This window comes from Rattus norvegicus, chromosome 7 (assembly GCF_036323735.1).
Source record: "Rattus norvegicus strain BN/NHsdMcwi chromosome 7, GRCr8, whole genome shotgun sequence".
NCBI classification, from domain to species: Eukaryota; Metazoa; Chordata; class Mammalia; order Rodentia; family Muridae; genus Rattus; species Rattus norvegicus.
Window position 1 is genome coordinate 68671326 of NC_086025.1, and position 26571 is coordinate 68697896.

Genomic DNA, 26571 nt, shown 5'->3' on the forward strand with positions numbered 1-26571 from the left:
ATATTTACCATACAACTAACAGCTGTATGGCATGAATGGTGCTACAGCTAACTCACTAGGTTGAATTGGTTTACAGTACAGTACATTTTTCATAGCACATAGTTAAATGTGATAATCAGTAGTAGTAGTTCATCCCTAAAATTCAATTGTTTATTTTATTTTGAACTAATAAAATTTAATGTCTCAAAATTACTTTATTAACTGCTAAAACAGAAAATAAATATTTAACATTACACTCTGACAAATGTAACTTACACCTCCAGTAAGAATAAATTTAAAGTAAATTACTTTAAGAATTATTTGTAGTCCTATAGAAATGATGCATTCTTTATGCATTTAATTAAATAAAACATCATTGTGCCTCATTTGCGTAACAGGAAGAACAGAAAGTGAACATAATGGTTGAATGGATAAACCCTGAGTGCTTAGTGTGGAGAGTTCCTGTTTCTGTTTCCACCTTCTCTGTAGGTAACTTGGAATAAGTTAATTAACCTCCTTGTGATTAATTGCCCTATCTAGCAGCCTGATGCGTCTGGATGTATGCATTCCTTCTGGGCTGTGAACAGGTATAATGGTGGATCATTTTAGGGGTAGTAGGGATTGTAAAGGTTTCAGTAATGAGTGTGCTTCCAGACTAGCAGAGGTTTATACAGAATATTTATCCTGCTAATAAAACATGCTGGATTATAGAACTTGTTATCTTTTTTATTGGATGTTTAATGTATTTACATTTCAAAAGGAAGAACTTGACAAAGCACAAGACACAAAGGTGCGCCATTATCTTTTAGAAAATATGGTAGATTGAAGATAGTACAACCAAAATAGTGAACATTGATATTTTTAATAGCCACATGGTTTTTATGCTCTTCTTACTTGCATAATCTAAGCTTCAGGCAGATTTTTAGGACTGTATCGTTTTTTAAATTTTTATTATGTGAGGACTTAACCCGTGAGGACTGCATCTATATCAGCATGTACAGGAAGCATTCAGTTGTCTTGGACAGTAGTTCTGTTTTATGGTCAATAGTGCACTTGGTATGCTACCATTCTCTAAGTGGATCTATTTCAAGCTATAGTACTCATTATATTAGCAGTAATATTTTCCAGTACCTTAAAAAAATTTACAGTAAGCCTTTGTGAAAATGTTTTGTAATCACACTTTAAAAATGATTTTAAAGGGCTGGAGAGATGGCTCAGCAGTTAAGAGCACTGACTGCTCTTCCAGAGGTCCTGAGTTCAATTCCCAGCAACCACATGCTGGCTCACAACCATCTGTAATGGGATCCGACGCCCTCTTCTGGTATCTAAAGACAGCAACAGTGTACTCACACAAAATAAATCTTTAAAAAAAAAAATGATTTGGGGTTGGGGATTTAGCTCAGTGGTAGAGCGCTTGCCTAGCAAGCACAAGGCCCTGGGTTTGGTCCCCAGCCCCGAAAAAAAAAAAGAAAAAAGAAAAAAATGATTTTGGGAAGGGGACTAACATTTGAAATGTAATAAAAGAAATATATCTAATAAAAATTTAAAAAATAAAATAAAAATAAAAAGTGTAAAAAAAAGATTTTAATTAAATTGATAGAAACAAAGTATAGGTTAACATTTTATTGTGCGAAGCGGTCCCACTGTGTATACAGTTCCTTACATGTTAAGAAAATCAAAGTAGGTAATTATTATAGAGGAATGTGTGTCCAAGTGTGCGCAGTAGGAATACTGTGCCCTGTTTACGTTCCAGCTTTCGACTCACCCTCTACGATAATTCATGCCGTGGACTGTTTCTCAGTGTCATGCACATTTTGTATATGTAGTATGTAAGTTCTCACTAAAAGTTACAGACTGCTTTGAAAATATATTTAAATTGTTATCACAAAATTTTTGTTTATTTCCACTTTAAAAGATACCAGAAAGTACTTTTATCAGGCCTCATTTTCCATGGTGGAACTGTAGCTTTCACTGAAGGCCGTAATTGTTCAGCATCTTCTTTTCTCTGTCAGCAGGTCTTCCTTCTCCCCATCCTTCCTTCATTTCCTGTTTTCTTTTGCATGTAGTTAATTATTTGTATTATCATGAGCACTATAAGTACAAATGAATTTATTAAGATAAATATATAATTTGCATATTATTAGAAATTATTAAATAGCTTAACGTAATTAGTGAAATCTTATAAAAGTTTTGAAATTCGGTAGTTCTTGTCAATGAACCAAATTTGTATTAACAGCAGAATATCAATTTTTCTTACTATAACAAGCCTTTCGTATATTTTGATTTTTGTTATAAAATATTTTTATTTGCTATTTGTTATATTTTGCTATTTATCGAACTTCTATTTTTAGTATTTATTATTTTTTTTATAAATAATTTTGGAAGTAAGACATTGGCACTTGATAGTTTAATTTATGGGAAGACCCATTTTCTATCACTTTTTGATGATGATTATTGTACAAAACTAAAGTTACAGCTTATGTTGTAAAATAAATGCCTCCCCGTGTGATCAATGAAGAGAACATTTCTATTCACCAGAAGTTAACCTCTCAGTCAGCAGTGACTTAAACTGATAGCTAAGATCACTAAAATCACAGAATGAATCAAGTATTGAGCACTTATAACCTCATGCAGCTGCGATAATTTTAAGCAGAATTAGAAGACACTTTAGAAATACTTATAGTGCAGCTATGGAAAAGTACAATGTGTACACGTTGCTAATTAGCTCTTCCTAAACTTAGAGTCCAGACCACTGTCAGTTCCGGTGAAGGCCGTGATGCACATTCATGAAGAATGTAGAAGTCCTGAAGACAAAATGAAAGAATTTATTGCAATATTATGGAACGCAGTGAAGAGTCTTACACTACAGGTAAATTTAAGCATTAGAAATGTTATGACTCTACTTAGCATAATGCTGTAAAAATTTTAGCATATTGAGTAATGCCACAATCTTTCTGTCAACATTGCTGTAGTGTGTCTCATGTCCCCTGGTGCTGTGCTTACTGTAGGCACTTGCTATTACAGGCAGTATTCCCACAGTTCTGCTCATGGCCATTGGTACAGTTTATGATGATACATAATTTATAAAAATGTATATAGTTTGAAATTTTTAAAGTTAAAGTAACTCATATTTAAATACTGCCTTTTAAAATATTATCCAAAAGATTTATCATTAGGTATATGTTTATGGATACTAAATTTTATTATAATTTATTTTACTTTTTAGTGCGTATAACTCAATCTGTTCAACCCACACTATTTTGGAGTTGGCATTTTTTTTTTTTTTGAGCAGGTTTGGCACTATAAAATCTAATAGGAAAGACATACTTTTTTTACATTTCATATATAATAGAACTTAATAGTAATATCCTTTTTGGATTTTCATTTATACCTTGTTATAAAAAATTACTTTCAATTGATACTTATAAACTTTCTGTCTGTGAAGTACATGTCCTTTTTTCTTTTGTTCTGTGTTACTAAATTTTTTAGTATAAGTGTATTTTTTCTAGTAAAATTCTGTTATAAGTGTTAACAGAATCTTAGAAAATGAGTTTATAGAGTGCACATGTACACATGCACACACAGTGACTTGATGTGGAAACATCTTATGTGGAATACCTCTTGAGAGATTTAGAAAACTCAAAAAGGCATGGAAGTATGTCAGGATAAGCATTATGGGCATTCACTGCCTTGTTCTGCCCAGAAACCCAGCTCCTTAGTATTCTGTTACTTTGACAAAGTGCCAGAGAAACGAGGAATATTTTTATTTGCTACTTCAGAAGTTTGAGTTGCTGTTTCAGCTAGGGTCTCATTAGTGTTCATGGAAGTCCAGAAAGTGTTGAATTTCCAAGAGTAATGGTCAGTTTACATGTTAACTCTGACCTTTCTATTGCTTATCTGTGCTATGAAATATACCATTGCCATGTTAGGTTATTTCCAAGTTTACCAGTCTCATAGTAATTGTGACTGTCATTGTATAATGATACAGTGTTACTAGCATCATTATTCTCCTTTCACTGCCAATACAGATAATGGTAGCTGTCTTAGTTGGCATTTTTACTGCTGTGAACAGACACCATGACCAAGGCAACTCTTATAAGGACAACATTTAATTGGAGCTGGCTTACAGGTTCAGAGGTTCAGTCCATTATCAGCATGGTGGGATCATGGCAGTGTCCAGACAGGCATAGTGCAGGAGGAGCTAAGAGTTCTTTGTCTTTAGCTGAAGGCAGCTAGTGGAAGACTAACTTCTAGGCTGCTAGGGTGAGGGTGTTAATGCCCATCCTATAGTGACAAACCTACAGCAACAGGCCCACACTCCTAATAATGCCACTCCCTGGGCAGAGGATGTACAAACCATCACGGTGGTCTTTATTCCTTCTTTTGTTTTATGTGAAATTAGATGAAATTCACATCACATAAAGTTTGTTACTCTCACCCTTTGAAATGCACCATGTATTTTATGGTTCCTCATTTTGAGTAAGTATAGTGGATATTAATTTGCATGTGAGTATTTCATTTCACAAATTATCTTGCTTCTTACTGTAGGATTTTATTTTCTGTACCCTTTTCCTGGTCCGGTATGGAACTACTGTATTTAAACATTTCCAGATCTTAATATATAAGTTTTAGGGAGAAAATTACATGTATTCCAATTAAGTCATTTAAATCTAAGTTAAAATACTGTTTGTAAAAAAAAAAGCATTTTCTGTTTTCTAAGATGTTATTTTTGATCAAAATGTAAAACAGTAAACTCTGAAACTGTTATCAGATAAAACTGAACATCATAATTTTAAAATCGTCAAAAGATTATTTTTTTTTAGTAAAATTTTTGAGACGTTAATATATTTGAAAAATTGAGTTTGGGACTAAAGTTGATATTTGTTAAGACAATGTTATTTCATACTTTGGGTAGAAAAACTTATGAAGTATAAAGGCACTAATAATATTTAGTATATACTATTTATCTTTTTAGAAGCAAACAGAACTTTTAAGTATCCTTACAATGGTTATTTTGTAACAGTACATACTGACTTAGACATTTTTTGAGCACCTTTTAACAGATTATATTAGGTTCATTTGCTCTTGGACATTTTTCTTTATCTGAAAACTTGAGGGCCAGTATCATCAGCAATAATCTTATATTTTCAAAAGCTAAAATTTTATTCAGCAAGCACATAATTAACAATGGCATAAAATTATAAAAATTCTGAGATCTTCAGTTTCTTTCTTCAGGGACTCAAAGATCTTGTTATACAGATCTTTCACTTGTTTGGTTAGAGGTACACCAAGTATTTTATGGCTCTTGTGAAGGGTGTTTTTTTCTCCTAATATTTTTTTCTTGGCCCATTTATCATCTGTATAAAGGAAGGCTACTGATTTGTTTGAGGTAATTTTATATCCAGCCACAGAAATTGAGATGCTCTGTCCTGGAGCTCAAAGAAAGGAAATTGTCGTCTTTGTTGTTGCTGAGCTCACCTGTTTCCTCATGTATATTGAGGTTTAGGTTGTTGTCCTAGGATATTTCAAAGTTTGATTTGTTTTCTGAGTCTCTGATCCCTTCAGTGGAACTCTGCCATTATATACAGAACTACTTTTGTGTTGTTTTGATGAGCCTGTCAATCAAACTATCTCAAGTAAAGCATTGTAAGCCGGTTAAGCTAGGGCAATTGACTTCTCTCCTGGAGAACTCACCCCAGCTTTGTCCTTAGATGAAATCATAGCAGCTCTTGGTGTCTAGAGAATTCCTTGACTCATCCTCAGTATCAAGTAGGAGTGAACATTGAGCCCAGACAGATGAAAATCCAGTATATTGATTATGAAATTTTATACTTAACACTAACTTTTTTTTTTTTTTCCGGAGCTGGGGACCGAACCCAGGGCTTTGCGCTTCCTAGGCAAGCGCTCTGCCACTGAGCCAAATCCCCAACCCAACACTAACATTTTTATATAGAGGTCTACCTTCCTATTTATAGGCACTAAGAGAGTTACAGCCATTTCATGGTAGCTTCTTAGCAAGAAGTCTGAAATCCAACTCTAGTAATTTACAACCATTCCCATCAAGATTGAATGAGGAAAGTATAGAAGATTTCAAGTTTTCCCCTTGAGAATTTGTTTTATTTTTATTTGAAACTTAAACTTGTCATATTTAGATTCCATATGCAAATATATCCATGACACACTATGCTGGCTGATTTTGTGACATCTTGACGCAAGCCAGAGTCATTTAGGAGGATGGAACGTCAGTTGAGAAAATGCTTCCACCAGGTTGGCATGTGTGCTAGCCTGATACATTCACTGGATTGGTTCTTGATGTGAGAGGGACCAGCTTACTAGGGAGCGTTAAGAAAGCCCAAATGAGAAACCAGTGGAGAACAACTTCCATGGCCTCTACCTCAGCTCCTACCTCCAGGTTCCTGCCTTGAGTTCCCTCCCTAAATTCTCTCAGTGATGAACAGTGACCGGGAGATATAAGCTGAAATAAAATAAACCCTTTCCTCCACAAGTTGCCTTGTCCATGGTGCTTTATTACCTCAGTAGAGACCTCAAATAAGAAATAACACTGATAACATAAGCAAGAGATGAAGTTGGTTATAGTTTTGTGTCTTTGTTCTGTTATTGCACAAATATGCAGGTAAAACACAGGTAAACAACCAAAGTGTAAAGAGTTTAGACCATGTACACCTTCTTAAATACTTCAAGTCAAATAGTTTTGCAGATACTCCGTGTTTATTTGGAAAACGTTTAGTTGAGAGCATCATCCATCTTTCTGTCAATGTTGTATTTCCCCTCTATGAGGAAAATGACTATCACATGTACAAAGTTGTATTTGAACTTATATGACCATTAAGTCAATTTTATTAATTGTCCTAATAGATTTCTTTTGTGGAAAATAAAACAGTGAACAGTATAAATGAAGAAATTATTTTAATTTTTAGTTGCAAAATTATCATTTATTTAGCAGTTGTTTATTGAATACCTAGTAAATGCTAGGAACTGAGTTACATGCTGTAGCACACATGCAGTAGCAACAGGATTGCCTTATAGGTAACGTTCTGCTGAAAGTCTTGTAATATTGGGGAATTCTCTGAAATTATGAAGTAATTCATTTTTTTATTTATTCGTTTCAAGTCTAGAGAGTCTCACATACCAATAAGTTCTCTGTCAGTGCTTTCTCAGTCTTTAGTGTAATCTTTTTCATGGCAGGCCTATTTCTTTTGCCACTGTGTTCCTTGAGTTTCAGTTCACATCCTTGTAGATGTGAAAGAGTGCACAGATGAAAACACAGGAAGGAAGTCATTTTCAGTGACAGGCTGTTTTTTCCTTTAATTTGAAATTTTATATTAAATAAATAGTATTTATAAATGCTATTTATTCATTCATTTATTTATGTGAGCACACTGTTGCTGTCTTCAAACACACCAAAAGGGCACATTGGATCCCATTACAGATGGTTGTGAGCCTTCATGTGGGTGCTGGGAATTGAACTCAGGACTTCTGGAAGAGCAGCCAGTACTTTTAACTGCTGAACCATGTCTCCAGCCCTGAAATTGTTTCTTAAAGAACAAAGAGAAGATCTCCTTCTTTAGTATTTTTAAATGAGTACAATTATTTCTAAAGTTTTATTTCAAATGTGGGGACATATTATCTGGGCCTATGAGGCAGTTGCCATTTTAAAAGCACCTAGAACAGCATTAGAAAGGATTTACATATGAAGTATTTCATGATATAGCAAGTGACTAGCTAAGATTTTTCAGATTAATGTGTAAATACTTCTCTTTAAATGAGTTGCCCTCATACTTAAATATAGCAAATAAATCACAAATATCAGTTCATTTTTTCCTTGTTTTGAATTGGATTTTTTTCTCATATGCTATATCCTGATTACATATTTCCTTCCCTCTACTCCTCCCAGGTTTTCCCCACTTCTCATGTCTAGACCTATTCTCTCTCTGTCTCTCACTAGAAAAGAGCGGGCTTTTGATTTTGCAATCTGACCTACAGAGCTGGGAAACACCAGGCCTGGGTTTTTTTCAAAGGCACTTAAACTTGATGCTTAAGAAAAAGAATACATTGCAGTAATTTCATTTGCTAAAATATGAATACCCAACTTTTTTTTAACTTTATTGGTTTATCCTTTCTATCTGATATCTAAGCACATAGCCCTCAACCTAGTAGGAATCAAATAGAGGTGGTTCTACTTTAAGAATTTATAATAATTCCCTGCTTTCACCCATGAATGTGTTCAGTGTTGGCAAAAGAGCTTGTTGCTACCAAAACTGAAACATGATCCTTGAAACAGCAAGGATGTTGCCATGGAAAACTGGAGTAACACAGTGCAGCTGCAGTGCATTAATGAATAGGGTAGTTTTTAAAGATCATTTGTGTTTGGTGTGGTGCAGAGGGTCCCAACCAGGTGGTTTCCATGAACAAAATCTGACCCCCGAATTCAGGATGTCTTACTGGCAGATTACTTCATTTTCTTTCCCTTGAATTGTCAGGTTCTTACACTCCTGCAGAATTTACAGCTGCACACGTATGCCCAATAATATAAATCACTCATCATTTTACATTCAACCACAGTTTAGACATACAGTCTCACAGTTATTCTAAAACTGTAGGAAAGATTCATGTCATAACCTCTGTATAGAATACATGGTGTTCTCCATAATAATTTTGAGTAATTTGTAGTGTGTCTGTTTAGATTCTAATCACTACAGAAGCCCTTATCATAAATACCATATTTTAGAAAACTAACTTCTTAGAGTTTTACCTGACTCATACATGTGTATTCTATTGATTATGTGTGCATTATTCACTGTTTCCATGCTATGAAATAATTGATTTTTAAGTTAGAAGAGTGGAATGTTGGATGATTTGGGAAATCACAGTGCAATTAAAATTTTATTTCTAAGGCTGACTTTGTGTATATGGTCACGTATTTTAGCATATTAAACTGATGACCTCACAATGTTGAGAGTATTTTTAACATAATCAATATCTATGTGAAATGTCAATATTTATTTATATGTTGGTCTCTTAACCTGAATTAGGAAAGAAAGATCACTCTGTTCTGCCACTGTAACTTGTACAATTAAACCTCATTAATACATTATATTAAATATTTAAAACGTACTAGTGATACATGTAAGACTATTTAGAATTGTGTCTCAGTGAAGAAGGTTGTGATCTTGATCTGATCATAAGCTATTTAATTCTTGCCTACTTCCACTGTGAAAGCTGCAAAGTAAGGTTGTAGAACTAATAGAAGTCGGTTGATACATCATATGCATTTGTCTTTGCAGAAAGAAGGTCAAGTGCCATTTTCTGTCACCAGTTTCAGTAGTCCATACCCAAAGGTGTGAAGTCAGTACAAACAGGGCTATTTATTTGTATGTCAGTGAATTATGTATTATATCAAGGAACTCTAAGTGGAATTCCATGTTCTTACTAGAAATACATTAACCTGAAATAAGGGTATTACTGTCTTTCATTATCTTTCATTATCGCTTATAAAACACAGTCTCCTTGTTAACACAATTACCTAAAATATCCCTAAACTTACTAAGCAATACATGTTTTATCATATCTTCAAATCACATCTTTGTTGCACAATCTTAATAGAATACTATTGAGTAATAATTTATATTTGATTAACATGATAATTTATGTTAGAATTTGAGGCATTATTATGACTACACATGGAATATTATTTTGTAAGAGTCAACTAAGACTAATAGAACTTAATCTTCACTGATTCTAAGTTACTAAAAAATGATATCATTGAGTTTTGTTTTGGGGTATATTTGGCACTATTGCACTATATTTCTTCTGAGTTAAGTAAGTATTTTAAATTTTTAAGTAGAGTTAAACATTTCATGTAAAATTACAATTTACATCATAAATTGAAGACTAAAATGAGACAAAGCACTTTGAATTTTAAGACTTTTCATATTATTATGTGTCATACATACGGCACATGTGTGCGTATATATACACTTTGCTCCATAGAGTGTATACACAGAATTTGTTACATAGACACATTCTTTTAGTGATTGTTCAGAGCTATGAACTGTGTATTTTAAGTATGTGTTCATCTATTTTAGTTTCTAATTTTTAAATACAAGGCCTGAATGGGCATAGAAATAGCACTATTAAAAATAAAAAGTCTCCAGGAAGTGGTGAGCATGCCTCTAATCTCGGCACTTGGGAGGCAGAGGCAGGTGGATCTCTATGAGTTTGAGGCCAGCCTGGGCTCAAAGAGAGTTCTGGAACAGCCAAGGCTACACAGAGAACCCTGTCTCAACAAACAAACAAAGCCCCCCAAACCAAAGCAAAACAAAAAGTTGATAGGCTTCTCTGGCTGCTGCTAACATCCTCTCATGATCTGAAGAAGCAGGAAGTCTGTGTCTTCTGTATTTGCCAGCACATGTCATGATTCTTGAAGATAAGTAGTGAATGGTAGTTGTATGTTTCGTCTCATGTCACCGGGTGCTTGGATAAGGTTTATAGCTTGAAGCAATGCTTGTCCGATTGTCATTTAGATTTCTTAAGTAAAATAACTCATAAAGACATATGGAGGGCATGTGTTCTATTTTTGACTTTATTATTTATTGTAACAATATTAGTAGTTCAAAAGTAAGTTTGATTTGACCTCAATATTTTAATTATGCTTTTCTTTTCTAGCTTGATGTGCAGTCTTGCTGTGTATTCATTCCAAATGACAGCCTGCCTTCACCAAGTACAATCGTCTCTGGTGACATCCCCGGGACAGTAAGAAGTTGGTACCATGGACAAACCAGCATTCCAGGAACACTTGTCCTGTGTTTGCCGCAAATTAAAATTGTTAGTGCTGGTCACAAGTCCATGGAGCCTCTGCAAGAGATTCCTTTTGTGATTCCACGGCCCATCCTTGAAGAGGGTACATTTAAATTTTTTTTTCAAAAGTCCTAAACTACGTGTTAGCGTCCCTCCCCCATTCCTTCCTTTGCCTGCACATCCATTCCCCTTCTATCCCATTCTAACTCCCTCTTCATATCTTTGTTACACAGCTCTCTTCCTCCTTTTCTGGAGGATGTCCCCCACCCCACTCCCATCCCTTATTAGTTATCTAAACTCTGTGCCTTTTAGATTGAAACACACAAACATGTACATAAAGGCTAACATCCAATATCAGAGAAGACTCACAGTGTTTGTTTTTGTGTCCTGGTTACCTCACTTAGGATAATTTACCTGAAATTTCCATTTCTTTTAATGGCTGCATAATACATTGTTTAAATCTATCACATTTGAATTATCCATTCATTAGTGGTGGTCACCTAGACTGTTTCTAGTTTCTGATTGTTATTAATAGAGCAACAGTGTTCATGGATGGGGTAGTGTCTTTGGAGTGTCGTGGATGGGGTAGTGTCTTTGGAGTGTCGTGGATGGGGTAGTGTCTTTGGAGTGTCGTGGATGGGGTAGTGTCTTTGGAGTGTCGTGGATGGGGTAGTGTCTTTGGTGTAAGATGTAGAGTCCTTTGGGTATACCCAAGAGTGGTTTAGCTGAATATAATGGTAGAGTGGTTTTAAGATTTCTAAGGAACTTCCACACTGACTTCAGTCAGGCATATAACCAGTTTGCAATCCTGTCAGCAGTAAGTAAGCCAACTTGACTATGGTGGATAAGTCTTATTCAGCTTATAACTATTTTATTGATACATTTTGCATCTCTATTCAAAATGGATATTAGTCTATAATTTTCTTTTTTGTGAGGGAGTTTTTCTGTGGTTTTGTATCAAGGTAATAGTGACTTTGTACGATTTAGGAAAATTTTCTTCAATTTTTGTTTTGCTTAATAATTTGAGGAATCTTGGTTTTTAAGGTTTGATAGGATTCTGTACTGAATTTGTTTGGTTCTGGCTATAAACTTTCTCTTGAGAGAAAGTTTCTCTTGCCCTCATGCCTTCTGTAGAGCTGATTTAGTAAACAGAGTGGATTAAATTTGATTTTATCATAGACTGTTTTCTTTTCCATAGATTGTGATTGATAGTTTTACTGCATAGTATTCTGTGTTGGCATCCGTGGCCTCTCAGCTTGGTTAACAGCGGTCCAGAGTCTTCTGGTCATCAGAACTTTCATTAAAATGTAATGGGCTACTCTAATGGCCCTGCCTTTTCACATGACTGTTCCTTTTCCCTTGCAGTTTTTAATATCCTGTCTTTGTTTTTTCATTTGCTGTTTTGATTCTGTGTGTCATGGGGAAGTTCTTTTTGACCCTGTCTACTTTGTGATTTGCATGCAGATTGTACCTAGATAGGTGTCTTTTCTTTAGCTAGGGAAAACTTTCCTCTGTGACTTTGTTAGAAATGCCTTCTGTGTCTTTTGTCCTGGGATTCTTCTCTGCCTTCTACACCTCTTCTGTATAGGTTTGGTGTTTTCATGGTATTCCATATTTCCTGAAAGTTTTGTGCCTGGATTTCCATAGATTTAGTATTTTCTTTCCCTAGATATTTGTTCCTTCTACTTTCTCTTTAAGACCTTCAGTTCTCTCTTCCATGTCTTTTAATCTGTTGCTGAAACTTACCTCTGAGGGTTTTGTGACATCGTGACTTTTCACCTCCAGTTTTATTTCAGTTTGCAATTTCTTGAGTGATTCTATTTCTTTTGTAAATTCTTTCATGCCTTAAATTTTTCTATTAGTTTATGTACTGTTTATATTTTCATGGTCTCTAAGGTATTTATTTATATCCTTCTTAAAGTTTTTAAACAAGTTCATGGCTGTGATTTAGAAGTCTTTGTCTTGTGCTTCAGCTGAATTGCTTTACTCAGGGATTCTGAGTGAGGCATTTTGTCCTCTTGGCTATTTGTGGTTTTACCCTGGGGTCTGATACAATTATCTGGTGTAGATATATTTGCTGGATGAGTATTCTGTTTGTTGGTTGTTGTTGTCCAGTATTAGTCCGAGTCAAGAATAGAGGTCATGCCATTTCTGAATCACAGCCAAGTGTGGTGGGTGTGGGGTCCCTTGCAGAGAGTTACTCTGCTTATGAGTAGGGAGTCACAGAGGAGTAGAGATGGGCTGGAAGGAAAGGCTGGAAAGGGCGACTAGGAAGAGCAAGGGGAACTTGGATCTGCAACCAGATAGTGACTGAGATTAGACTGAAGGACGGGTTCCAGTCGGCCAGTGTTGATCTGGGAGGGTGTGTGGGGGTGGGATGGTCTGAATAAAGGATAGGAAGAAGGATACAGTTCTTCTTTCTCTCTGAGTCCCTGCCTAGAGTAGCAGCTGCTATGGGTCAACAGACTCACAAAGTACTATAGATGGGATAGAAGGAAAGGCAGAGAGGGCAGCAGGAAGTGCTGTGAGATCCCTATGTGTGCACTAGGAGTCTGATTCTCTAGGGGATAGGAAATTGGCTGCTGGTTTGGGGTATTTTTATAGGCCAAAGTAAAAATCAAAGAGGATGATTTTAATTGAAGCCACTTGAGTTATGAATAAGTATATTGTATAGAAGTAATTGAATATATTACTTTTCAGGATTCTAATTTATTTACACCAGGGAAATAATTGTGAGATGACTTGATCTGTGGGTCATTTTCAAGGGCGTACTTGGTTTCTTGGGTTGCAGTATTTTCAGTTGTGTACTCATACCTCTTTGAACTGGAACATACTCATTTCAAACCAAAGGTGGATTTGGAAGAGTGGGAAGTCATAAGGGAAATGATAGGATTCTGCACTTCAACAACACAGCTCAAATCTTGGCAGCACTGGTTAGTTCAGCACCTTGTTCTCTTGATGAGGATGTAAGAGTGAAAGATTCTGGTGTGTGGGTTACTGCATATTCTGTCTGTCACTCAAAGCAGAAAGCCTGTGTAAGTTTTAGCTCCAGATTTTGATGTTCATTTCTCTGCTTTTTTGGGTTTTTTTTTTTTTTTTTTTTTTGGAACTAAAAGCTCCATTAGAAACTCTGGGTTGGTAATATGAGATATTAAAAGGAGAGTTTTAAAAAGTTCTATTTGTATCATCTTTGTCTCGATGCAGGTATCCTTCCTCTCACATTTTGGACATATATTCATTCTTTCATATTTGAGTTTAGAAACTAGGAACTTCCCCTACCCGTCGTGTGGGAAGGAGAATCCAATTTAGATCCTTTTACAGTCCATGCAAAATGCTCTGCTGATACAGACTATGTTAAGCTTTACTAGTGAATTCTGGGCACTCAGTTTTTTTCAAAGTATATAATCAATTTTATGAGGTTTAAATTATTTTACTGACATTTATTAATATTTACATACCAACTTTTAAAGATGTAATTCCCATGTGACTAGATACGTATCTAGTTTAAAATTCTTCAGTGTGTTCACAGTTTTGTGGAACCCTGCTGTTGGATTTTGGAATAGTTTCTTTTTCTACAAAAGAAATACCCTTGCACATTACTCTCCGTTACTTCTAGGTTCAGCCTGCTAGCAATTGCTAATCTGCATTATATCTGTATGAGTTTGGTATTTTAGATATTTCTTACAAATGGAGTTATAGTGTATGGTCTTCTGTGACTGACTTTTAAAATAATTTCTATTGTGGCAATTTTCCTTCTTTTGGATATTAGACTGCCCACTACTTGGTTTGCAGTTATCTCTTTTCTAGCCTTCTCTCCCTTATTTCCTTCAGTTATCTTTCCCTCTCATCATAATCCTCCACCTGACCTTTGTTATTTTTGTTTATCCTGGGACTTCCCTACAAGGCAAGGAGAGGAGGAGATCTGAGCCCTCTTACTGTGTCTCAGTTCTGCCTTCTAGTGTGCGGATGGAAAGGCTGGAGCTCACTTGAATCCTTGTAGTCTGTATGAAGTTTATAGAGAACTCTTAATAAATACGTTGGCTATCTGTAAGCCAAAAATATATTTGAAATTGAATGGTTAACTTCTGACTCATTTGAAAGTCCATCAGACAGATCCTTTATTGAGAACCTTTGTAGAAAATTACAGAAATTATTAATGGGATGAAGTTGAAGTTATTTAATTAGAGATTTGAAGCTCTTTCTGTACTTTTAAAGTTTGAAATGTGAAATTCTCTGCTGAAATGTATCATCTGAATTCAGATGTAGTGAAAAGCAGTGATGTCTGCTGTAGCCAGCTTCAGTGTATGTAGGGTGTTTGGGTCAAAATCGACATGGCGAATTTGGTTTGGGAGCACTTGCAGTGAGCCTTGCAGAGGTAGTTTGCTCTATCCAGCCAACACCTCTGAGCAGACGGCCTTTTACTCTGTGCCTAGTAGAGGTTTATTATTTCTTCTTTGAAAAAAATTGCCTATACTTTAATAAAATATTTTGACAGCAATGGAATATTGAGATCATTAGTAAGTTAAAACTTTGCTGTTCAATGAATATCCTAGTAAGAGCACCAGTGGAAGGGGAAGCCCTGGGTCCTGTTAAGACTGAACCCCCAGTGAACTAGACTGTTGGGGGGAGGGCGGCAATGGGGGGAGGGTTGGGAGGGGAACACCCATAAGGAAGGGGAGGGGGGAGGGGGATGTTTGCCCGGAAACCAAAGAATTATTAAGTATTAAATAAATTAAAAAAAAAAACAAAAAAAATAATAAAATACGAGTAAATACGAAAAAAAAATACTGGATGACAAATCTTCAGTAATGTCTTCCTAGTGTAGCCAATAAAGTTTCATCCAATCTAAAAAAAAAAAAAAAAAAAAAACTTTGCTGTTGTTGGATTTAGTGAGTTTCAGTAGAAACTGATCTGAAATTACTCAGAATTTATGTAAGAATATATGTGTTATGTCTTGTACTTGTTCACCTTATCAACTTATGTGCATTGTTTCCAGGAATAGAAGCCGTTTCATAATCAGCTTCTGTCATTTACAAAGATGGTTATATGCTGTTACAACGCTTTCCTGTTAAATTTCCTCTAGGCTTGTTCGATTTAATTCTTAAATTACACGTACAAATAGAAAACCTTTAACTCTCACAAAAGAGCTACTAATTTTCTTTTGATGGTGACAGTTTTAAGTACCTTGAAAATGATGATCCAAGTTTTAGACTATATCTGAGACCAGACTAGTGTAGAATTACTATTCTCCCACGTCTGCCCCCCCAAGCACTAGATTTTGTAGGCTGTCAAGTCTTGTGGTGAAGCTTTTGTACCACTTAAATCTAGCTAATATGATTGTTATCATACTCAGTCTACTACATCCGTTATTTATCTATAGGTTCTATAGGTTTTAAATGCTAAAAATGAACTCTTACACTATCTATGCTAACCAGTTCTGCATTTCTTTTTTTTTTTTTTTTTTATTAACTTGAGTATTTCTTATATACATTTCATGTGTTATTCCCTTTCCCAGTTTCCGGGCAAACATCCCCCTCCCCCCTCCCCTTCTTATGGGTGTTCCCCTCCCAACCCTCCCCCCATTGCCGCCCTCCCCCCATAGTCTAGTTCACTGGGGGTTCAGTCTTAGCAGGACCCAGGGCTTCCCCTTCCACTGGTGCTCTTACTCGGATATTCATTTCAACCTATGGGGTCAGAGTCCAGGGTCATTCCATGTATAGTCTTTAGGTAGTGGCTTAGTCCCTGGAAGCTCTGGTTGCTTGACATTGTTGTACTTTTGGGGTCTCGAGCCCCTTCAAGCTCTTCCAGTTCTTTCTCTGATTCCTTCAACGGGGGACCTATTCTCAGTTCAGTGGTTTGCTGCTGGCATTCGCCTCTGTATTTGCTGTGTTCTGGCTGTGTCTCTCAGGAGCGATCTACATCCGGCTCCTGTCGGTCTGCACTTCTTTGCTTCATCCATCTTGTCTAATTGGGTGGCTGTATATGTATGGGCCACATGTGGGGCAGGCTCTGAATGGGTGTTCCTTCAGTCTCTGTTTTAATCTTTGCCTCTCCCTTCCCTGCCAAGGGTATTCTTTTTCCTCATTTAAAGAAGGAGTGAAGCATTCACATTTTGATCATCCGTCTTGAGTTTCGTTTGTTCTAGGGATCTAGGGTAATTCAAGCATTTGGGCTAATAGCCACTTATCAATGAGTGCATACCATGTATGTCTTTCTGTGATTGGGTTAGCTCACTCAGGATGATATTTTCCAGTTCCAACCATTTGCCTACGAATTTCATAAACTCGTTGTTTTTGATAGCTGAGTAATATTCCATTGTGTAGATGTACCACATTTTCTGTATCCATTCCTCTGTTGAAGGGCATCTGGGTTCTTTCCATTTTCTGGCTATTATAAATAAGGCTGCGATGAACATAGTGGAGCACGTGTCTCTTTTATATGTTGAGGCATCTTTTGGGTATATGCCCAAGAGAGGTATAGCTGGATCCTCAGGCAGTTCAATGTCCAATTTTCTGAGGAACCTCCAGACTGATTTCCAGAATGGTTTTACCAGTCTGCAATCCCACCAACAATGGAGGAGTGTTCCTCTTTCTCCACATCCTCGCCAGCATCTGCTGTCACCTGAGTTTTTGATCTTAGCCAATCGCACTGGTGTGAGGTGAAATCTCAGGGTTGTTTTGATTTGCATTTCCCTTATGACTAAAGATGTTGAACATTTCTTTAGGTGTTTCTCAGCCATTCGGCATTCCTCAGCTGTGAATTCTTTGTTTAGCTCTGAACCCCATTTTCTAATAGGGTTATTTGTTTCCCTGCGGTCTAACTTCTTGAGTTCTTTGTATATTTTGGATATAAGGCCTCTATCTGTTGTAGGATTGGTAAAGATCTTTTCCCAATCTGTTGGTTGCCGTTTTGTCCTAACCACAGTGTCCTTTGCCTTACAGAAGCTTTGCAGTTTTATGAGATCCCATTTGTCGATTCTTGATCTTAGAGCATAAGCCATTGGTGTTTTGTTCAGGAAATTTTTTCCAGTGCCCATGTGTTCCAGATGCTTCCCTAGTTTTTCTTTTATTAGTTTGAGTGTGTCTGGTTTGATGTGGAGGTCCTTGATCCACTTGGACTTAAGCTTTGTACAGGGTGATAAGCATGGATCGATCTGCATTCTTCTACATGTTGCCCTCCAGTTGAACCAGCACCATTTGCTGAAAATGCTATCTTTTTTCCATTGGATGGTTTTGGCTCCTTTGTCAAAAATCAAGTGACCATAGGTGTGTGGGTTCATTTCTGGGTCTTCAATTCTATTCCATTGGTCTATCTGTCTGTCTCTGTACCAATACCATGCAGTTTTTATCACTATTGCTCTGTAATACTGCTTGAGTTCAGGGATAGTGATTCCCCCTGAAGTCCTTTTATTGTTGAGGATAGCTTTAGCTATCCTGGGTTTTTTGTTATTCCAGATGAATTTGCAAATTGTTCTGTCTAACTCTTTGAAGAATTGGATTGGTATTTTGATGGGGATTGCATTGAATCTGTAGATTGCTTTTGGTAAAATGGCCATTTTTACTATATTAATCCTGCCAATCCATGAGCATGGGAGATCTTTCCATCTTCTGAGGTCGTCTTCAATTTCTTTCCTCAGTGTCTTGAAGTTCTTATTGTACAGATCTTTGCTTGGTTAAAGTCACACCGAGGTACTTTATATTATTTGGGTCTATTATGAAGGGTGTCGTTTCCCTAATTTCTTTCTCGGCTTGTTTCTCTTTTGTATAGAGGAAAGCAACTGATTTATTTGAGTTAATTTTATACCCAGCCACTTTGCTGAAGTTGTTTATCAGCTTTAGTAGTTCTCTGGTGGAACTTTTGGGATCACTTAAATATACTATCATGTCATCTGCAAATAGTGATATTTTGACCTCTTCTTTTCCGATCTGTATCCCTTTGATCTCCTTTTGTTGTCTGATTGCTCTGGCTAGAACTTCAAGAACTATATTGAATAAGTAGGGAGAGAGTGGGCAGCCTTGTCTAGTCCCTGATTTTAGTGGGATTGCTTCAAGTTTCTCTCCATTTAGTTTGATGTCAGCTACTGGTTTGCTGTATTTTGCTTTTACTAAGTTTAGATATGGGCCTTGAATTCCTGATCTTTCCAGAACTTTTATCATGAAGGGGTGTTGAATTTTGTCAAATGCTTTCTCAGCATCTAATGAAATGATCATGTGGTTCTGTTCTTTCAGTTTGTTTATATAATGGATCACGTTGATGGTTTTCCGTATATTAAACCATCCCTGCATGCCTGGGATGAAGCCTACTTGATCATGGTGGATGATTGTTTTGATGTGCTCTTGAATTCGGTTTGCCAGAATTTTATTGAGTATTTTTGCGTCGATATTCATAAGGGAAATTGGTCTGAAGTTCTCTTTCTTTGTTGTGTCTTTGTGTGGTTTAGGTATAAGAGTAATTGTGGCTTTGTAGAAGGAATTCGGTAGGGCTTCATCTGTTTCAATTTTGTGGAATAGTTTGGATAATATTGGTATGAGGTCTTCTATGAAGGTTTGATAGAATTCTGCACTAAACCCATCTGGACCTGGGCTCTTTTTGGTTGGGAGACCTTTAATGACTGCTTCTATTTCCTTAGGAGTTATGGGGTTGTTTAACTGGTTTATCTGTTCCTGATTTAACTTCGATACCTGGTATCTGTCTAGGAAATTGTCCATTTCCTGAAGATTTTCAAATTTTGTTGAATATAGGTTTTTATAGTAAGATCTGATGATTTTTTGAATTTCCTCCGAATCTGTAGTTATGTCTCCCTTTTCATTTCTGATTTTGTTAATTTGGACACACTCTCTGTGTCCTCTCGTTAGTCTGGCTAAGGGTTTATCTATCTTGTTGATTTTCTCAAAGAACCAACTTTTGGTTCTGTTGATTCTTTCTATGGTCCTTTTTGTTTCTACTTGGTTGATTTCAGCTCTGAGTTTGATTATTTCCTGCCTTCTACTCCTCCTGGGTGTATTTGCTTCTTTTTGTTCTAGAGCTTTTAGGTGTGCTGTCAAGCAGCTGACATATGCTCTTTCCTGTTCCTTTCTGCAGGCACTCAGCGCTATGAGTTTTCCTCTTAGCACAGCTTTCATTGTGTCCCATAAGTTTGAGTATGTTGTATCTTCATTTTCATTAAATTCTAAAAAGTTTTTAATTTCTTTCTTTATTTCTTCCTTGACTAGGTTATCATTGAGTAGAGCATTGTTCAATTTCCACGTATATGTGGGCATTCTTCCCTTATTGTTATTGAAGACCAGTTTTAGGCCGTGGTGGTCCGATAGCATGCATGGGATTATTTCTATCTTTCTGTACCTGTTGAGGCCCGTTTTTTGACCAATTATATGGTCAATTTTGGAGAAAGTACCATGAGGAGCTGAGAAGAAGGTATATCCTTTTGCTTTAGGATAGAATGTTCTATAAATATCCGTTAAGTCCATTTGGCTCATGACTTCTCTTAGTCTGTCGACATCACTGTTTAATTTCTGTTTCCATGATCTGTCCATTGATGAGAGTGGGGTGTTGAAATCTCCCACTATTATTGTGTGAGGTGCAATGTGTGTTTTGAGCTTTAGTAAGGTTTCTTTTACGTATGTAGGTGCCCTTGTATTTGGGGCATAGATATTTAGGATTGAGAGTTCATCTTGGTGGATTTTTCCTTTGATGAATATGAAGTGTCCTTCCTTATCTTTTTTGATGACTTTTAGTTGGAAATTGATTTTATTTGATATTAGAATGGCTACTCCAGCTTGCTTCTTCTGACCATTTGCTTGGAAAGTTGTTTTCCAGTCTTTCACTCTGAGGGAGTGTCTGTCTTTGTCTCTGAGGTGTGTTTCCTGTAGGCAGCAGAATGCAGGGTCCTCGTTGCGTATCCAGTTTGTTAATCTATGTCTTTTTATTGGGGAGTTGAGGCCATTGATATTGAGAGATATTAAGGAATAGTGATTATTGCTTCCCGTTATATTCATATTTGGATGTGAGGTTATGTTTGTGTGCTTTCATTCTCTTTGTTTTGTTGCCAAGACGATTAGTTTCTTGCTTCTTCTAGGGTATAGCTTGCCTCCTTATGTTGGGCTTTACCATTTATTATCCTTTGTAGTGCTGGATTTGTAGAAAGATATTGTGTAAATTTGGTTTTGTCATGGAATATCTTGGTTTCTCCATCAATGTTAATTGAGAGTTTTGCTGGATACAGTAACCTGGGCTGGCATTTGTGTTCTCTTAGGGTCTGTATAACATCAGTCCAGGATCTTCTGGCCTTCATAGTTTCTGGCGAGAAGTCTGGTGTGATTCTGATAGGTCTCCCTTTATATGTTACTTGACCTTTTTCACTTACTACTTTTAATATTCTTTCTTTATTTTGTGCGTTTGGTTTTTTGACAATTATGTGACGGGAGGTGTTTCTTTTCTGGTCCAATCTATTTGGAGTTCTGTAGGCTTCTTGTATGTCTATGGGTATCTCTTTTTTTAGGTTAGGGGAGTTTTCTTCTATGATTTTGTTGAAGATATTTACTGGTCCTTTGAGCTGGGAGGCTTCACTCTCTTCTATACCTATTATCCTTAGGTTTGATCTTCTCATTGAGTCCTGGATTTCCTGTATGTTTTGGACCAGTAGCTTTTTCCGCTTTACATTATCTTTGACAGTTGAGTCAATGATTTCTATGGAATCTTCTGCTCCTGAGATTCTCTCTTCCATCTCTTGTATTCTGTTGGTGAAGTTTGTATCTACAGCTCCTTGTCTCTTCTTTTGGTTTTCTATATCCAGGGTTGTTTCCATGTGTTCTTTCTTGATTGCTTCTATTTCCATTTTTAATTCCTTCAACTGTTTGATTGTGTTTTCCTGGAATTCTTTCAGGGATTTTTGCGATTCCTCTCTGTAGGCTTTTACTTGTTTATTAATGTTTTCCTGTGCTTCCCTAAGTGTGTTCATGTCTTTCTTGAAGTCCTCCAGCATCATGATCAAATATGATTTTGAAACTAGATCTTGCTTTTCTGGTGTGTTTGGATATTCCATGTTTGTTTTGGTGGGAGAATTGGGTTCCGATGATGGCATGTAGTCTTGGTTTCTGTTGCTTGGGTTCCTGCGCTTGCCTCTCGCCATCAGATTATCTCTAGTGTTACTTTGTTCTGCTATTTCTGACAGTGGCTAGACTGTCCTATAAGCCTGTGTGTCAGGAGTGCTGTAGACCTGTTTTCCTCTCTTTCAGTCAGTTATGGGGACAGAGTGTTCTGCTTTCGGGCGTGTAGTTTTTCCTCTCTACAGGTCTTCAGCTGTTCCTGTGGGCCTGTGTCTTGAGTTCACCAGGCAGCTTTCTCGCAGCAGAAAATTTGGTCTTACCTGTGGTCCCGAGGCTCAGGTTTGCTCGTGGGGTGCTGCCCAGGGGCTCTCTGCAGCGGCAGCAACCAGGAAGACCTGTGCCGCCCCTTCCGGGAGCTTCAGTGCACCAGGGTTCCAGATGGTCTTTGGCTTTTTCCTCTGGCGTCCGAGATGTGTGTGCAGGGAGCAGTCTCTTCTGGTTTCCCAGGCTTGTCTGCCTCTCTGAAGGTTTAGCTCTCCCTCCCACGGGATTTGGGTGCAGAGAACTGTTTATCCGGTCTGTTTCCTTCAGGGTTCGGCGGTGTCTCTGGCAGGGGTCCTGCCGCTCCTGGGCCCTCCCCCACGGGAGCCCAGAGGCCTTATACAGTTTCCTCTTGGGCCAGGGATGTGGGCAGGGGTGAGCAGTGTTGGTGGTCTCTTCCGCTCTGCAGCCTCAGGAGTGCCCACCTGACCAGGCGGTTGGGTCTCTCTCTCACTGGGTCTGGGAGCAGAGAGCTGCTGCGGGCCGGGATCCGCGGGCTTCTCTGGATGTTTTAATGAACTGTAATCTTTTTCATCCGCCATTACAGTATAAGAAACATTTGTGAGACCCTTACATCATGTGGTTTGTATTAGTATATTTTTTGTTTTTGTGTTAACAAGGAAAGTCCTATTGTGTGTTTATATTATTTTGCCCAAGTTGCAGGTACCAGAAGACCACCAAAGAGCCAATTCCATTGTAAAACACATAAGGGTACTTATGAGCTTGTGAGCAAGGTTTGTAGACTCTCACTGTAGCAGCAGGTCAGAGTGGGACCATCTTTCCCTTACTCCCCTTTCTTCCTCTCCTCCCCCTCTGTCTCCCTGTTTAGTGTGACATCAATTGCTATATGTGCTACTGATTAGTTCACTTTTTGCTTCTTGTTCATTTGTGGTTTTATAAACTGCTCTACCCTTATTCTGTTTTACCTGCTTAATTCTGCCATAAAGAGTAGAATAGTGAGACCAATAAGTTATTGTTTTCCCCCTTAAACCATGTCACTTTTTGAGTCAAGCAACTTGAAACTTAGTTATTAGGTTAATATGCACCCATAATAGGTATGTTTTCCACCTTATAACCATGTGAAATGTGTGTCTGTGTCTTTATCGTTCCATCCTGAATCCATTTTAACTGCTACCTACTGAAACTCTTGCTTTCTGCTAGGATGATGGTGTATTTTCCCTTCTTGTACATTAACTGTAATTCTGTCTTTGAATCTGTTTCTCCTATAGTTACTAGTTAGCTAGATATTCCTGTTTTGCATCCTGACAATGTGATGTTTAGATTGGATATGTACATAATTTTTATTTAGCGTAGTATTAATATGTTAAAATTCATTTTGCTGATTTGCTATTTGTCTAATTATTTCTCTGTTATAGTCTTTTGATCTCAGAGCTGTATTTTAGACTGCTGTTTCCTCTGTTGATGTTTTTTACTAGGCATTTTTTTTTGTAGTGGTTCTTAAGAACTATGTTGTTTATCTAAATTTATCCCTTTCTAAGGATTTCTGGCTTCATTTAGCTAAATTAATTTTTATACTTTTCTATTGAAACATGCTTTATATATACGTGTATAGTGATAGGTTTATAAATGTTGCTATATAAAATTGACTGTTTTCTCAGTGCTTAGGGGAAGATAAAGCAGTAGTATTTTAACCCCTCTACACTCCATTGTGGGTGGGCGCAGGCATGCACTCTTCTTGTTACTGCTCCAGTGTTCTAGCTTCCCGCAAGAAAGGCATACACATAGCCTTATATTTTAAATACCTTAAACAGCTCAATGTCTGGACCAATGCGTAACTCCACATAGCTCACACATATTCCCCTCCGATATTTCTGAGTTAATACTTATTTAATCTGTATTTCATTTTTGCTGCCCTGGACCCTACTGGACAGCCCTCCTGGGGCTGCTTCCCCTAGCACCTACATGTCAGCTGTCTCTCCTTCCTGCACCTTTCCAGCTTGGTCAGACTCCTACACCATCCTCATGGTGGAATCTCCTCTTCCTCCTTCCTTTGTCCCTTCCTGGGAATCCTAAAAGTCCTTCCTCTGTCTTTCTGCCTAGCCGTTGGCCACTGGGTAACTTCACTGACTAGTCAAAAATCAACTGGGGACAGGCTTGCTTTAGGCTTATGTGCTGGACACTGTAAACAGGTTTTTGGGTAACATAATTAGTGTGTGAACACAAGCTGCTATAGGAAGAGATGAAAATCACTTCAATAGAGTCTCGTATATAGCCCACGTATTGGTTGTATTTAACTGTATTCTTTTTTTTCTTGTGTGTTTGAATTATAATTGAAGGGAAAGCTATTTCTTGTATTTCTGGTGAATTCTATCAGTGTTCATTTATTTGAGAATACCGTTTTTTAACTGTTGTGTTTTGTTTTCTTTCTCTTTGGTGTTACTGGTAACTCAACTTCAGACCTTGTACATGTTATGCAAACACCTTACTCTGCCCTGTATCTGAATCTCCTTGCCTTTATTTTTTTAAGTAATGGTTTTTCTGGATGTTTAATTTTTTGGCTTTTTTTTTTTTTTTTTTTTTTGCATTTCACATTATAGTACGATTTTTACCACCTCTTTTGGGCTGTCATTTTATACAATGTTCTATCTTTAAATAAATTAATGCTTCATTGTATGTTACCCTGTATTATTTCTAGTGTATTACCCTGGATTTTGCCTTTTTAATGATAAATTATAATTATAATAAAAATCATAATAGTAGTAATTGTCACCCTTCATTCTTAAATTTGTAGATGTTGAAAGAGGTTTTTGAGTTGAAGTTTCTTAATCTTACCATTTTGTATTCTGAGCATGTTTCCTAGTGTACAGTCATTCTTATTCCCTAAACACAGTGTTGGTGACAGAGAAAATCACACCATGACTGATCATAATTTCACATTCAGTCCCAGAAACTTGATGTCAGAAGTAGGGTTGCTGCAGTTATCCAGTGTTCACTGACTAAATGTGAGCATAAGAGCTTTACCTTGTGTGTGCATGTGTCTATATTAAGACTGTTTCCTAAAGCATTGTTAGGATCCTGGTTTGTTAAAATCAACATTGTAGTATGCTGCATTTTAAAATCACAGTGCTTTCCTTCTGCTGATTTTTAACTCGGTTGTAATCACTGTGCTCTGGACTCTTCCCCTGTGTCCACCCCTTGGTGCTGACAGACTACTGGCCAAGACTCCCATCTTCCCTTCACATCTTATACCTCATCCCACAGTTTATGGTTTGCATATTTCCACTCACAGTGTTTTTCCTGGACTACATGGGCACTTGGTCACTTTCCGGTAATTATTTTCCTCTGATGAGTTAGCCAAGTCTTAAATTCACACATGAATGCTTCTTATCCTTCTTGCTCTTTTTCTACCTTGTTAAACAAGGTAGAAACAAACCATTTTGTTTGAAAATTAATAAATTTTTCCAGAAAGAATATATTGAGAAAATGAAGGCACAGATTATATGAACAGAACTATAGTTAAAACGAAAACTCTTCCCTGGGCACAGTGGCTTGTACCTGTTGTGCAGCAGTGGAGGAGGCTGAGGTCAGCACCCTGTGCTCAGGATGTAGCCAGACTAACCTCTGTGTGAGCTCCTGAGTTGGATGTTCATGGTAGCCAGGAAGTAGCTGGAGCTTTAAGGTCAGCCTAGACTGGAAGAAAGCTTCATGGAGTCCTCAGGATAGCATGGTTTGAGCTCATTTTAGAAATATCTGTTATTTATTATTATGTATGTATTTTATGTAAGATAGGTGTTTTTATTTTGAGATGTTTATTTTTACAAATGTCATCATATAATTAATATAATTTGTCAAATTTTGTCCCAATGATTGATCTTTGATTTTTTTTGTCTCTGAATGTTAATTTAAAATCCCAAAAACATACTTTACTTTTTAAGACAGACAATCTATGTACTAAGAACATAAAGTAACATTAGTTATTTTAAGGGAGTATGACATAACTACTTTCAATTAGTCTCATTCTGAATCAGAATATTTTTCTAAGAATACCAATGTCAACTGTGACGTTTTTAATTTAGTAAATTTAAATGTGATCTTGTTGCATAATATAAATCACCACTTAGTATTTGTTAGAATAAAGTTTGGAAACATACAAATCTATCTATTTAAAGTAAGAATCTAAAGTCAGGATACAGGAGACAGTGTTAGCAGGGGTTTATTTTGTAAACAGCATAGAATTTGATATTGATTTAAAAATTATTTTAGACTCAGTTACGATGATTTAAAGTTCTCATTTTTTACTTTAGTAGCAAAATATTATATCTGGAACAGGCAAAGATCTGCAGTGTGGACCGCATACTACTATGAAATTATCATTTCTGGTCAAGTTGCCAACTACCCTTACCTGAATTTATTATATCATTTAAAGTCCCAAATTCAGAGTTTCCTT

The 26571-nt window shown here is 36.8% G+C and overlaps 1 protein-coding gene across 16 annotated transcripts in view; it reads left to right on the top strand.

Moving 5' to 3' along the window:
* Positions 1-26571, top strand: part of Vps13b (vacuolar protein sorting 13 homolog B) — a 576579-nt gene that overhangs the window by 234330 nt on the left and 315678 nt on the right. For 15 of the 16 annotated variants that reach the window (XM_039079215.2, XM_039079218.2, XM_039079219.2 and 12 more), the window contains 2 exons: positions 2721-2848; positions 10666-10900. In XM_039079215.2, the coding sequence (XP_038935143.1) occupies positions 2721-2848; positions 10666-10900 (363 nt within the window). Of the gene's footprint in view, positions 1-2720; positions 2849-10665; positions 10901-26571 lie in introns of those variants that run through there. The other variant, XR_010052974.1, reaches the window with a different exon arrangement.